The sequence below is a fragment of the Micropterus salmoides genome, unplaced genomic scaffold (assembly GCF_014851395.1).
Source record: "Micropterus salmoides isolate LMB-PRFRI ecotype aquatic unplaced genomic scaffold, ASM1485139v1 Ms_hic_scaffold_20, whole genome shotgun sequence".
Classification (NCBI taxonomy): Eukaryota; Metazoa; Chordata; class Actinopteri; order Centrarchiformes; family Centrarchidae; genus Micropterus; species Micropterus salmoides.
In genome coordinates, this window is record NW_024041151.1 from 12,304,766 (window position 1) to 12,318,020 (window position 13,255).

General features: G+C 38.2%; 1 protein-coding gene across 1 annotated transcript; it reads right to left on the reverse strand.

The window, feature by feature from the left end:
• Positions 1 to 10,139: 10,139 nt before the first annotated feature.
• esm1 (endothelial cell-specific molecule 1) lies at positions 10,140 to 12,064 on the reverse strand. The gene is made up of 3 exons (XM_038734527.1): positions 11,635 to 12,064; positions 11,012 to 11,155; positions 10,140 to 10,806 (listed from the first exon to the last, which is right to left on the reverse strand). The coding sequence occupies exons 1-3, from the start codon at positions 12,062 to 12,064 to the stop codon at positions 10,712 to 10,714; spliced, it is 669 nt and encodes a 222-aa protein (XP_038590455.1). The 3' UTR covers positions 10,140 to 10,711.
• Between the last annotated feature and the right edge of the window lie 1,191 nt (positions 12,065 to 13,255).

The following is a 13,255-nucleotide window of genomic DNA, read 5'->3' on the forward strand; positions in this document are numbered from 1 at the left end:
AAAGCACATACCAAACATACAAAATGCATTACAAAGTACAATTTTAAAACTTTACATGATAGCCTTATACCTTAATTGACCTTCATGGTGCCACAAGAAAGTAAATCCGCAAACCACCACTTTGTGTTTGTTGAAAGTACTCTGACATAACATTATAGCACACATTTGCCATTTCCCCAGAAAGCACGACCAATTTAGCCAGGAGAGATACTTTGTTCGTTTGGCCTGGGTATTTCTTGCTATGAACATGGCATAGTTTTAAGTAATGTGGTCACATCAAGCTCACACTGAAAAATAAAAAGATTTATACACTCTAAGACAGGGGTTTTCAAAGTCTGAGACTGTGGGCCTCCCACTTTGAAAACTCCTGCTCTAAGATACTCTAATGGAGATGTGATGGTGAACCATGTTTAGAGCATCAATGAACACTGCTTGTTGGAACCAGATTCAACATACGTACCTTGTACAGTGTTGTCCAATCTTTAGTGGTGCTGGTAGGTGCTTGGTTTATTTAGGTTCCAGTGTACTCCAGCTATGACATATTGTGCTGGTAAATGTCCCAGATTGTGTCAAGAATCACTTACCTAATAAACTGAAACTGTATTTACTGTGTTTGAATATTCTGTGCTGTCAATGGCTAAAGGCACGTTTTAGTCACAGGGTTGCAGTGTTTCCTCAAAAATTAGGTTTTACAAATGTCCTGTATGTTGTCTCTACTTCTGGACTCTACTTATTGTGTCTATCTCACTGTCTCTCTCTTGCTTAGTCTATCTCTGGGGTCAACAACTCAAAAGTGTGTTTTCTGCCACACATAACTAGATGTAGCCTGCAGTCTGCGTGGTTTTCAGCAGGTCTTTCTTTCAGGTCTTTTTTGTACCTAATAATCAGTACTGTTGTAAAGGACTGGATGGTGCAAGACTGGCTAAATGGCAGACTCTCCCAGTCTCTTCCAAATTCAGTTGTCAAAGTTCATCAAGTTTGAAATCTTTTTTTTTTAAACAAACACATGCAAATGGGCTACCTTTTCTCCCTTTGAATTGAAGCAAAGGCAACACCCTAAAGACAGCATATGGCCCCCAAAAAGTGCTCCATGCACATTGTAGATGATGCAGACCAGGGCCGTACTTACCTTTTTAGGTGGAAACTTTATGATATGGTCTACTTTATTGTTTTTTATTTGTGCATAAAATAAACTGTGAAATTGAACTGTGAGACAAGGTAATTACATTTTCCTGTTAAATCCGTACTGTTTGGTAGAAGGAGTTTGTACATGTCTCTTGTTGCTATAGAGCTGCAACAAACAGTTTTTTCATCAATTAATCTGTTGATTGTTTTCTCAATTAATGAATTGGTTGTTTAGTCTTAAAAATGTTGCTTCAGCCAGTAAGGTAACATCTTTTTTGCGCATTCTTTCAGAGCCAAAGCCAACACCTGTCTGATTCCAACACCAACAATCTGGTCGATCACTTCAATCATTTCTGCTTGTCGTCACTAAATATTACTGCTCCTCTAAAGGTTAGGCCTACGTCTAAAGCTAGTAAGCAACCCTGGATAAATGACAGCATTCGCAGCCTAAAAAGGGAATGCAGGAAAGCAGAGCGCAGATGGAAAAAATCCAGTCTCCAAGTCCATTACCTCAGTCTGAAGGATTTATTAATTAACTACAATAACATGGTTAAGGATGCGAGAACACACTATTTTTCTGAACTCATTACTACACATAAACACAATCCCAGGTTTCTATTTAAGACTGTGGATCAGCTGGTAAACCCAACCCCTCCTTGTGCCTCAGCTGGAAGTAATGATGACTGTGAATTGTTTTTATCTTATTTTACCAATAAGGTGGTGTCAATCAGAGCCTCTATTACCCCCACGGCCTCTTACTCAGAGGTTCCTCACCAGCAACAAGAGAGTTTTAACCTGTTTTATCCCATCGACTTGTCTGAGCTTTTAAAAACAGTATCACAAATGAGAGTGTCCTCCAGCCCACTTGATGTTATACCTACAAAGTTTTTACTGAAAGTAATGGATTCTGTTGGGCCCCATTTGATCTCTGTTTTCAACAGCTCCCTATCTACTGGTTGTGTCCCTGATTATTTTAAAACGGCTTGCGTGAACCCACTTTTAAAGAAACCTGGTTTAGATCCCTCCCTCCCACATAATTTTAGACCAATTTCAAAACTGCCTTTTATTGCAAAGATTCTAGAAAGAATTGTGTCCAAACAGCTGCTCACTGTACTGGAAAATAAAAAATATTTGAAAAATTTCAGTCTGGTTTTAGGAAGTACCACAGCACTGAGACTGCCCTGCTTAAAGTCACCAATGACCTTTTAATGTCTGCTGATGAAGGCATGTGCTCAGTCCTGGTACTCCTGGACCTTAGCGCTGCTTTTGACACCATTGATCACAACATCATGTTAGACAGACTGAGGCACTGGGTGGGGATCTCTGGTACTGCTCTAGAATGGTTTTCATCCTACCTGTCAAATAGGAAGTTTTGTGTGTCTGTAAACAACTATGTCTCCTCGTTCTGTCCAGTTAAATATGGTGTGCCTCAGGGGTCGGTCTTAGGACCCATTTTGTTTTCCTTGTATCTGCTTCCCTTTGGACATATTATCCATAAACATGGCATTTCTTTTCATATTTATGCTGATGACACAAATATACTTGCCCGTCAGATCCACAGACCCTGGAATGCTGAGTTCACTTACCGATTGCCTTTGTGAAGTTAAAAAATGGATGTCAAATAATTTCCTCCAGCTGAACTCAGACAAAACAGAAATCCTGGTCATCGGGTCAGCAGATGGCAAATCAAATACTGCCATCTGCTGGTTCCCTAGTAAATCACATTAAGCCTGTGGCAAAGAACCTTGGTGTTGGTTTCATAGTAATTTAAATTTCGAGCAGCACACCACAAAGCTTGTTCAATCATGTTTTTATCAACTTAGAAATATAGCAAAAATTTGATCTATGTTAACTTTTAAGGACACCGAGACCATTTTACACGCCTTCATCTCATCACGCCTGGATTATTGCAACAGCCTTTTCACCTGTTTAACCCAAAAATCTATTGATCGACTCCAGACTGTCCAGAACTCAGCTGCCAGGCTTTTAACCAGAACAAAGAAATACGACCACATTACTCCTATTTTAGCTTCATTACACTGGCTCCCAGTATGTTTTAGAATTGACTTTAAAATTCTATTGATCACTTTTAAAGCTCTTTATGGCCTCTCGCCTTGTTATATTTCTGACCTTTTAGTCCCATACACACCAGCACGTACCTTGAGATCCTCGGGCAGAGGTCTGTTGTCTGTTCCAGAGTCTCGACTGAAAACTAAAGGGGACAGAGCGTTTGCAGTCAGGGCCCCGAGGCTCTGGAACAGCCTGCCCGAGGAAATCAGGTCGGCTGAGTCAGTGAACTCTTTAAGTCCCTTCTTAATACATACTTTTATAGGAGAGCCTTTCCGATCTTATTTGATTTTATTTTATCCCTTTTATTTTATTGTATTTTACTAATTTTATATTTATCTGTATTTTAGTCTTTCAGTGTTTTCATGCTTTTATCTTGTATTGTCTTTGTATTATTGTCTCTTGGGTATTATTTTTCTTTACACTTGTTAAAGCACTTTGTAACTTGTTTTTGAAAAGTGCTCTACAAATAAAGATTATTATTATTATTATTATTATTATTATCTGTTTCTATCAATGTGTTTATGAAATTTCCAATGTGCTGTTGCAATAAATGGATCACACTATATTTTTAGTTCATATTAATAGTTTGTAATTTTCAATAGCAAATTCCAGCAAAACAATCACATTGTACAACCATGCAGATTATTTTAATGGGTTTAAAGGATTATTAACAGGTATTATTTAACTCCAGGAATGTGCATTGGTTGAAATACAACGGGAAGGGTAGGCTTAGACATGATGTAGCAGCATTAAAATTAACTGTGGCATCTGCAGATATCAAGAAAATTATGTTTTTTTACACTCAGCTTATTAATTCTGAACAATCTTTATTACCTGTACTTTAACTTAAACTATATGAAGTTTTATTACTCTCTAAATAATTCAGTACTTCTACTATGTAGGAAAGTGAACTATATGAAGAGTATTGGAAATTGGATTTGTAAGCCTATAAGGTAAGGTAAGGTATACTCTATTTTCAAACAGCACAATTCATTCTCTGCATTTAACCCATCCCTCAAGGGAGCAGTGGGTAGCCACTGTGCAGTGCCTGGGGACCGACTCCAGATCTGATCCAGTATCACTGGTCAAAATAATGCTCTTACTTTGTGTAATGTGAAAATGTAAGCAAATTCGGAGTCCGGGCATCCCTGTATTCATGGGTATTTATGTATAAAAAAAGTTATTGGATTATTACCTCATGTCAAGTTCCTTCTACTGCTCCATTTAGCTGTTGTCATCAACTAAAATCGATTTTTTTGCAAGATCAGCTCACTATGCAAGGTTATGAAGTTGTGGAATGATTGGATGTAACAGCTGCATGTAAATGTAAAGCACACGTTGTCATTTTGTGGCGCTTTAGCATCATCCACTGGCTATTTTCATTTGTGATTTCTTTACTGTGGTAACGTTATTATACGAAATGCATGTATTAGCCTGGTAACGGCAGAACCTGGTTATCCTTAAAGGAAAAATTAACCCATAATACATAATTTATGTATCAAGTGCTCACCGTGTTCAGCCTTAAAACCCTGAAGAAAATGTTTTAATCACAGGCCTTCATGGAAATACATTTTGACAAATAAAGGCCAGTCTCTATTATAAACTCTGTCTAATAGTAATGCTTATGTGGTTAACATAGACTTTATACATTTTAAATAATTTTATTTAATTTTTTCCTGACTACCTAAACTATCATTGTAATTCTTCATAATCCTGATGTGTGATAATAAAACGTTTGGAAATTTTCCGTCCCACATCCCATCACAGGGGTCAGAAATCCTGTCAGGTCACTGAGGTCAAGGCTTGTTGTGCCAGTTTACCGTAAGAGGTTTCTGAGAACTTTAAAAAAAAAAAAAAAAAAATAGCAACAACAACAACAAAAAAAAAAAACGTAAGAAAAAAGAAAATCTGCATTAAATGAGCCAAAATAATTAATCAGACAGGTTCCCATTTTAGATATCTGCTATCAATGTAATCAATCTCATCACTTAATTTCCTTGTTCACAGAGTTTGCGTGTTGTCTCCCACAAGCCTTGTCATTCTACCGCTACAATAAACAACCTGTTGAGTCAGTGCCAAACTGTAAATACCAGAACATCTATTTGCAGTAAATCAGAGTTATTTACTACTCCGTTCACGCACCTTTGTTTCTGCAGAGGCGGCAGTGACGTGTTCAGGGAGTCAGATAAAGGGTATTTCTCACCAAGGCTTTCCTGTTATTTTGCAGGGTCCTTTGTTTGGTTGCGAGGCCTCGGCCTGTTGGTTCTCAGGGGAACATTCAAGCCCTAGCACTTATGAACAGTCCTGCCCTCATACACAGACGGCCCCATACCTGTCTGTATCACTGTGTGCATGTATGTGTGTCACCTTGTCCTTGGATTGAGGAGATACATCCCCACAGTGGATTAATGTCTGTTTGAGGGAACTCTGTCCTTTATGCCTTTGATGGTTATGTGATCATACAAAACTGTGAAAATGAATTAAATTATACCTTAATATACATTAATGCTCAGGTTTTAATTTAGAATAAACCATAAAATGAAATGCAAGTAATGGACCACATTAATAAAAAATTTGATGCTGCAACAGCAATGAAGGACAGAAATTTGTGGTTTCAAAGCAAAACATGTGTAAACTTGTAACATTTATATTTTAAATTCCTCCTTCCCTTAATTTTACTAAAGAGATGATTGGAAAATATAATGTGGATCATAGCTATAGAATGAATATATAGAACTCAACACAATATTTATCTGATTTATAAGCACATTATAGTTTCAATTTTTGTCTCATGGACAGCTTGTTTGTTGATTGGTGTTAAGGTGTTGAGCTTAATAATAAAGGTTGAAATAATTATTGAACAGAGTGAATAGGAAGTGTGCTCTTCTAATACATGACAAGTTCAGTTGTGCGTCACTTATAAATTACAAGCTTTTGGAGTGTGTCTTGAAAAACAAACAAACTTGCTTTTAAAATCCTGTCCCAGGCAGACACAACAACAACAGGAAGAAGGGCCATTTTCACAGGTGTCAGGAAGCACAGGAAATAAACAAGCTGAATACTGGAAAACATTTTTGTACCAGTAAGAGTCAGAGGTGAGGCTAATAAGAGATATTTTTAGCTGGGACAGGATTATTTTGCGGTTTGGGCCAAAAATGTTTGACATCATTTTCATCTTCATTAGATGTTTTGTAGTTTTAATACTGCCTGGTGACGTATTAAAATAGGGCTTGAGGGGGAAAGCGTCATCCTCTAATCAAGGGTCAGTTATGTTTGATCATGAATGACCTGAGGTGTAATTCTAACCTTTTAAAAAGTCAAAAACTTCAATGACAATGAAAATTTAATTGAAATATTGTGATCAACACATTTAATGCATTTATCTTAGACCAATATTTATGTGAGTAAATTTTTTTTTAATGTATACCGCTTTCACCAAAAGTATTATAAACATATAATATAATGTATCAATGATACAATGTATCACTTGTTGCTAAATGCATCTGTGATTAATATATTTATTTTAATACATAATTACTTTTAATTAACACATTTACCTTCAAAAGAAACTTATTTTGTATTACAAAGACAGTCTGTGGAAAAAAACTCAAAGGATTGAAGACTTCAATACATTTGAAGCTTTATCAAATATTTTGGCAACACTGTATTCTTTATAAAGACACGAATGCTTTTTATTTTTTCATTAGGTTTAGTTGCATTGAATATTTGCTTGCCACTTATAATACATGTTTAGTCTGTTTGCTTATCAAAATGTTTAATTTCAGCTCTAAAATAGTTGAAAGACTTGAATGTTTTCCTCCAGGAAGGACTTTATATCATATGCTTTTCTCAAGAAAGACCTTAAATAAGTTGTAAATAATTTCTATTCATTACTTCTTTTCCAACGTTGACTATTGCAAGCCTCGTCTGCAATGGATGTACTTTTGTTAAGCCTTATAGACAAAGCCAAGCAGAAGCTCTCCTGTCAGGGATAATGTTGATTTGCAATGCAAGTAAACCCTGTCTTTGCTCTTCAGATCTTTTCATGCTATTAGTGGTCAAAGTATTTATCCGTGAGAAATGTTTTCTGCATGGGAACAAAGAATATTTTGCTATTTGTGGAAGTTGAGGGAGTATAGCGTTCCTCCACTTAAGAGTCAAGGATGCCTGAAAAATTCTCAGCACTAATATCCGTTTCTGCTCCCGAGTTTGGATATATCATTTCATGTCATCATGGGAAACGAGACTCTAGACACAAGAATTCCTTCTATTCAGAAGACATACTTCTGTCCAGACTTCTAAGCATTTTTTAAAATGTTCAGACAAGATTTTTTCACCTCCCATAAATAAATACCAGCCTTTTTCTGTAATGTCATCCTGAGAATATTAATGTCTTCTCTTCTTTTTTCACAGATCGAATTTGCCTTCACCTGATTACAGTCGACCACATTTTCTGTCATAAAACAGCTAACAGTTGGATTATTGAACACTAAATGAATAATAGTGATGTGTAATACCTCTTTGAAACAGATGAATTTCATCACCCCTTAGCATATCTCGATTTTAAATACAGACCACAGACCACTTACAGACCAGAGCATGAATAAGAAGCATTGAATATACAGTAACAAATGCCATACAAATATCACAGGTTAAACAGGAACATCTCAGACAGAGGAGGAGGTTATAGACTGATGGACTGATTTACTATAGTGTCCAATCTGGGAGACAAAATTACTCAAGAGATTTGCTCAGTTTGTGAATGATGAAGATCATCTAGGTGGTGATGGTGCGGTGGATAAGACACATGACTTTGTCCACTGTGAAACACCAAGGTGTCCCTGAGCAAAACACTTAACCCCTAGTTGCTCCAGAGGCGTGCAATCTCTGACATATATAGCAATTGTAAGTCGCTTTGAATAAAAGCATCAGCTAAATGAATAAATATAATGTCCAGAAACTCAAGAGTGTCAGCTCAAGAGTGTTAGCTCATATGTGAAAAAATGTAAAATAATTGCTAAAGACAGTGTAAACAGTAGCACTTTGCCAGCTTGGGCACTCTGGATTCTGTAACAAAGCTTAAAGTCTACAATGATTTAAAAACATTCTGGAACAATACAAAAGATTTGCACAAACCTCAACCAGGCACACAATGATCCTCCACCGTATAGGACATGAACATGAGGACACTGAAGAGTACAGAGAGTGTGCTAACGTACACAGATTCAGGGGACAGATTGACAACTAAATTGCGGACAAGTTCATATGTCACCTTAGGCACTCCCCAAATGAAATTTTGGAGCAAAAGAGGCAGAATAACAGTTTATGTCATAATACTTGTGCAGAAGCTAGTCTGGTGGATCTTCAACAAAGCCAAGATGAATTGGATCCTAAGAAATCCTCAGAGCATCATTTACGGCTCATTCAAAAACATATGGGTCAAGGTTGAATATCATAATTTTGAATCACCACAGATCCTTTTGAAAACCTTTTGAAAGCCGATTTGTAAGAAATGGGGCAGTGCAGATATGGTGCAAAGTTCAGTGGCAGCCCCCAGAAATTTTTCATAGGGCCACTAGAAATCCTGGGGTGGCACACCAAAACCAGAGCCGTCTCTTTTAAATGAACGATGGGAGCTGACTCCCGTCTGAGATCTGATTTCTCCAGAGGGACACTGAGGGGGACCGGCAATTTTATCAGGGTGGCCGTAGCCATCCCTGGCCACCCCTTGATGGCGCCGCTGGCTAGGTTGTGCAATGTCAGGGGAGATTTACAGGTGCATTTGTGACAACGTTTGTATGACACCTGTGTCAACCACCAAAGAACCCTTGCACCATCCGCCGGTTCTTCACCTCTGTGGGCAAAGCCATCATTGCAGCATTTAGATGTAGAAATAGGGTTGGTCCCATTTAGGCTAAATTAGTCCATTCCTGCCTCACATCACATGAAGTAGGAGGTTATAACTTGAACATGGGGCAGGACACATCAGAGCCACCTTAGTGGTGTGACCTCACAGCTAGTTGTGTGTTGTCTCACTTACATTGGGGCGTGGGTTTACACCAGACACTCCGGTTTCCGGGTAATTTTTATGTTTATCTGAATATAATGAAAATAGATGATTTTGTGCATAATTTCTGGGCATCTCATTACAAACTGGAAGAAGAAAAGAATGAATGCAAAAATAAGAATAATGCATTACACTGACATACAAACAACAAGTGTACATACTGTGTTCAGATCTGTGAAACATGTTGCCTTTTATATTTCACTCCTCACCTTCACTTGACATCTCTGTTTTCTGTCTCATTTTCAAAGCTGTTCAGGTTGCCCTGGCACCCTCCATACAGGAAGAGTTGTAAAAGTAATGTTAAAAATACACCCCACCCTAAGCTGTTTCTGGTGCTGCTTCACAGACAGGAAGAGAGACATAGATACAGGAAGCAGAGGGTAACCATTAGTTAGGACTTGACTCTTAACACATGTCACATCAAAGTGTATTGTTTGTACATTCAGTCGCCAAATCAAAGGTTATATAGCTTTCACATCCGGTGAAAGACTGGAGGCCCCAAACGCAGACAAACACACACGAGGCAAAGCAGGTAAGATGAAAGGAAATTTACTTGAGGCAGTGGTCATGAACGCACTTACAGGTTAACAGGAAGGTAGTCGGAAAAATCAAACAAATCTAGAGGGCATGGCTGGTGAGCAGGTCAGGAACAGGTAATATGACAAAATCCAGGAACATGTAACAGGTTGTATTCAGGATAGATTTCAGGTTCAGATGGCTGGACAGCAAAGGCATAACCATCATTGCTAATCTGTGTGGGTGAAAATGGGTTGGTAAATACTGCCAGGCTAATACTGCCCCCACATGTAGTCTACTCACTCATGAATAAAAACACAATCATTTTTGACAGGATTTTTAGATAATGCAATGACTGTACCAAATGAAGAATTTTTAATTAAGTTACTACATGAATTAGACAAATGACAACAGTCAGTGATAGCTTTGGTTTAATTGTAAGAGCATTCTTTACATTAGCTGGTTTCATATACATGATATGTTCAGTGTCTGCTTTAAATATATAGGCTACAGTAGCCCTACATATAAAATTACATTATGGAAAACTTCAAAATATTTAGTGTAGGCTGTTACAATGAATCAATGAAAAATATTGCTGCATCAACATTGAAAATAAATGCATGGTCCTTCATTGTGACATCTACTGATTTTTTCAACAATAATGTATGAAGGCACACTAAATCAGGGGATCAGGAATACACCGAAGCTAATGGGAACAGACTACAGTATAGTTTTAATTAATTTACTCTAGAAAAAGATACAGAACACTGCATATTTCATTAGAAAAGGTGATGGTGTCAAACAAGGACCAAACAAACAAAATAAAACTTCATCTTCAGCTTTCATTGTTTAACATAATAAAATATATCTTTCGGTTAATTTATAAGTTAATGCTACATTTACACTGAACAGATTCAGTCTTGTCAGCACTTGTCAGCGAGGGTTGAGCCGCTTTGGAGCAGTGGATCTGTCTGTGTGTTGATCTGTGCTCTGGGCAGTGCTGACCTCTCCTGAGCCCACATCTCCCCCTGAAAACACAAGTGAAAGAATTCATTAAACCATCAATACATGCAACTGTTCCACAAATGACATGTCTTTTCAGAACGTCATTTTGTGTACTTGGTAAGACATTTGACCGCTCCAAGCCCACTGAGAATTTTCTAATGATACAAACACTTTTGCTGGGCTGTAAGAAGCAGTATCTTTATTTTCAGAAGTCTTAAAATTGTGTACCTGCTTGTGGTTCAGTCTTGAGCTTGCTGGCAATTTTGGCAAAGAATTTGAGGGTGACACAAGCTCCTGTCTCCCTGTCACAAATGCCACCTTTGCAGTTGCATGTCTTGCGGCACTCAACCCCGTAGGTTCCATAAAGACAGTCTGCAAAGAAAGAAAACATTATGTTAGAGTCTTTGTCTCACAGAACAAGCAGGGGAAAAGGTTACCAGATCGAATGGGAAAGGGACTCTATTCTACAGCGTTACAAACTCATTATAAAGTATATTACTTATATATAAAGATCATCACAGGGGACATATAGACAAAAAATCTGCAAATGGATAGCTGCAGTAGGATTGATGTTTGAATGTCTATAAACTTCAACCCTATTATTAGCTAATCCTCAAGTTAAATATCATTTCATATTTGAAGCAAGGCTGCACAGGTATGCACATATGCCTCTGGGTGCCTCTACACCCATTGGCTATGGTGCTATTTATTGTAATACTTCAATAAATAGAGCCTAAAAGACTGTAATAACATAATCTGCATTTGGTGCAGCAGGGCATCACATATTCAAAGTACAGCATACAGGCAGAAATAGCATACCAGGCACATTAAAATGTTGAATGTGCATATACCTTTGCAGATCCCATATTCGTCTCCATAATCGTCTTCATCCTTGTAGAACTCGCAGAATAATCCCGGTCCGCACTTCACCCCGTGCATCCCCGACACCGTGCGGTAGCAGTGCTCCCCTCTGCCGGCTGCACAGACCTGGCAACAGCCGCAGTCATCCAGGACCGTCCGTGTGCACCGCTGCGTCCCGCCGCACCGCTCCGCGTTGCATCTGTCGGGGCAGTTCACCGCGTACTTGACATTGGCGCCCCACGCCTCAGCATCTTGCACTAGAAGTGAAGACAACACTGTGATAGGAGAACATACATCACTGGGTGCAGCAGGGAGAGTCGGAGAGCTTGTGAAAGGCTTCTTGGGGATGAGCGGTCTCGGGGAAGAGACAGAGAAGCGGACCACCTCTGGGAGACTTGAGTGGAGTGACCTGTGGTTCATCAGGTTGTATGGTTAACAGCAATGGACAACTTTGTTTTGCACATGACTTGCCCTCGTCAATTTCCTGATTCCGGTGTTGTCGTCCTTTTCTCTTTTTTTTGCCAGTCAGCCCCCTTTTTAGAAATCCGGCTGGGAAGTGGGATTTACTCTGGACCGCCATCCAGGAATTGAAATTCGTGTGACCTGATGTCATAAGTTATCTTTGGTTTGTTTTTGTGTTAGTCAGTGACGGAACCCCCAAACCTCCCGGTTGCATCAGGCTTTGAAGAATAGCATTTTACAACATCCTAATGATTGCAAATTAAATTAAAATAATAGAAGATACAGCTCAATTAATGCTGGTTGAGTAAAAAGTGAAAAATGGATGTCTATTTAACATTCGGCCTCTAAGAAGCAAACAGAAGAAAAGGGCAGATTGTCTAAAATAATTTGCTGTTTTCTAACTTTTCACTAAGCTGTAGCCTAATCTTTTACATTACTGTCATTATTTTTTATAAACAGTTTAAATAAATAAATAAAAACAACATGCCATTAAATGTAACATGTAACAAACTATTTGAAACATGAGTGTTTTGAGGTTTCTTTAGAATCTATCTGACAGTTAGGTTGTTTTTGTTTTTCATTTTTCTTCCTTTTTTAAATGTTGTAGGCTAACATGTTAAATGAGTATATGTGTTTTTGTTTCAGCTATTTCTGTTTTCAATTAATTAATTGGTAATACAGTGAAACATATAATGTTGTTAGGGCATAAAAGAGACAACTGTATAAGGCTACAAATGTGAAGCCCTTTAAAGGGGCATGCCAGCAATTCAGTATTGGACTCACAAGATTAAAAAGAAAATGGTCAAACCTGAAGCAGCAGAGGCTGAGATATCCTGACTTTAAGTCCCTACTCACTGGAACACTGGATCCTACATTTCCCATAATGCAGCATCATCGAGGTTATTTTCTCAGAATTGATAAAGCTCCCTTGAGAGCCTCAAAGGACATTATGCATCTTTTTGTCACAGGCTACGAAGTAAACCTCTTGACAAGTAGCCTTAGTGGTTCTCAGACTGGGGACTTGTGTTGCTAGATATAATTAAAATGAAAATAAATGATTTCTGTTTTTTCTGGGGACCCTCTTGAACCCCCTCAAGGACCCCCGGGGGTCCCCAGAAAAGACAGAAATCATTTATTTTCATTATAATT

Excerpts from the sequence above, each read along its gene's own strand:
- esm1 (XM_038734527.1), bottom strand. The coding sequence starts at position 12,064 with ATGAACCACAGGTCACTCCACTCAAGTCTCCCAGAGGTGGTCCGCTTC. Across the intron at positions 11,156-11,634 it reads CGAATATGGGATCTGCAAAG|ACTGTCTTTATGGAACCTAC; the intron begins GTATATGCACAT and ends CTTTCTTTGCAG. Across the intron at positions 10,807-11,011 it reads CAAGACTGAACCACAAGCAG|GGGGAGATGTGGGCTCAGGA; the intron begins GTACACAATTTT and ends TTGTGTTTTCAG.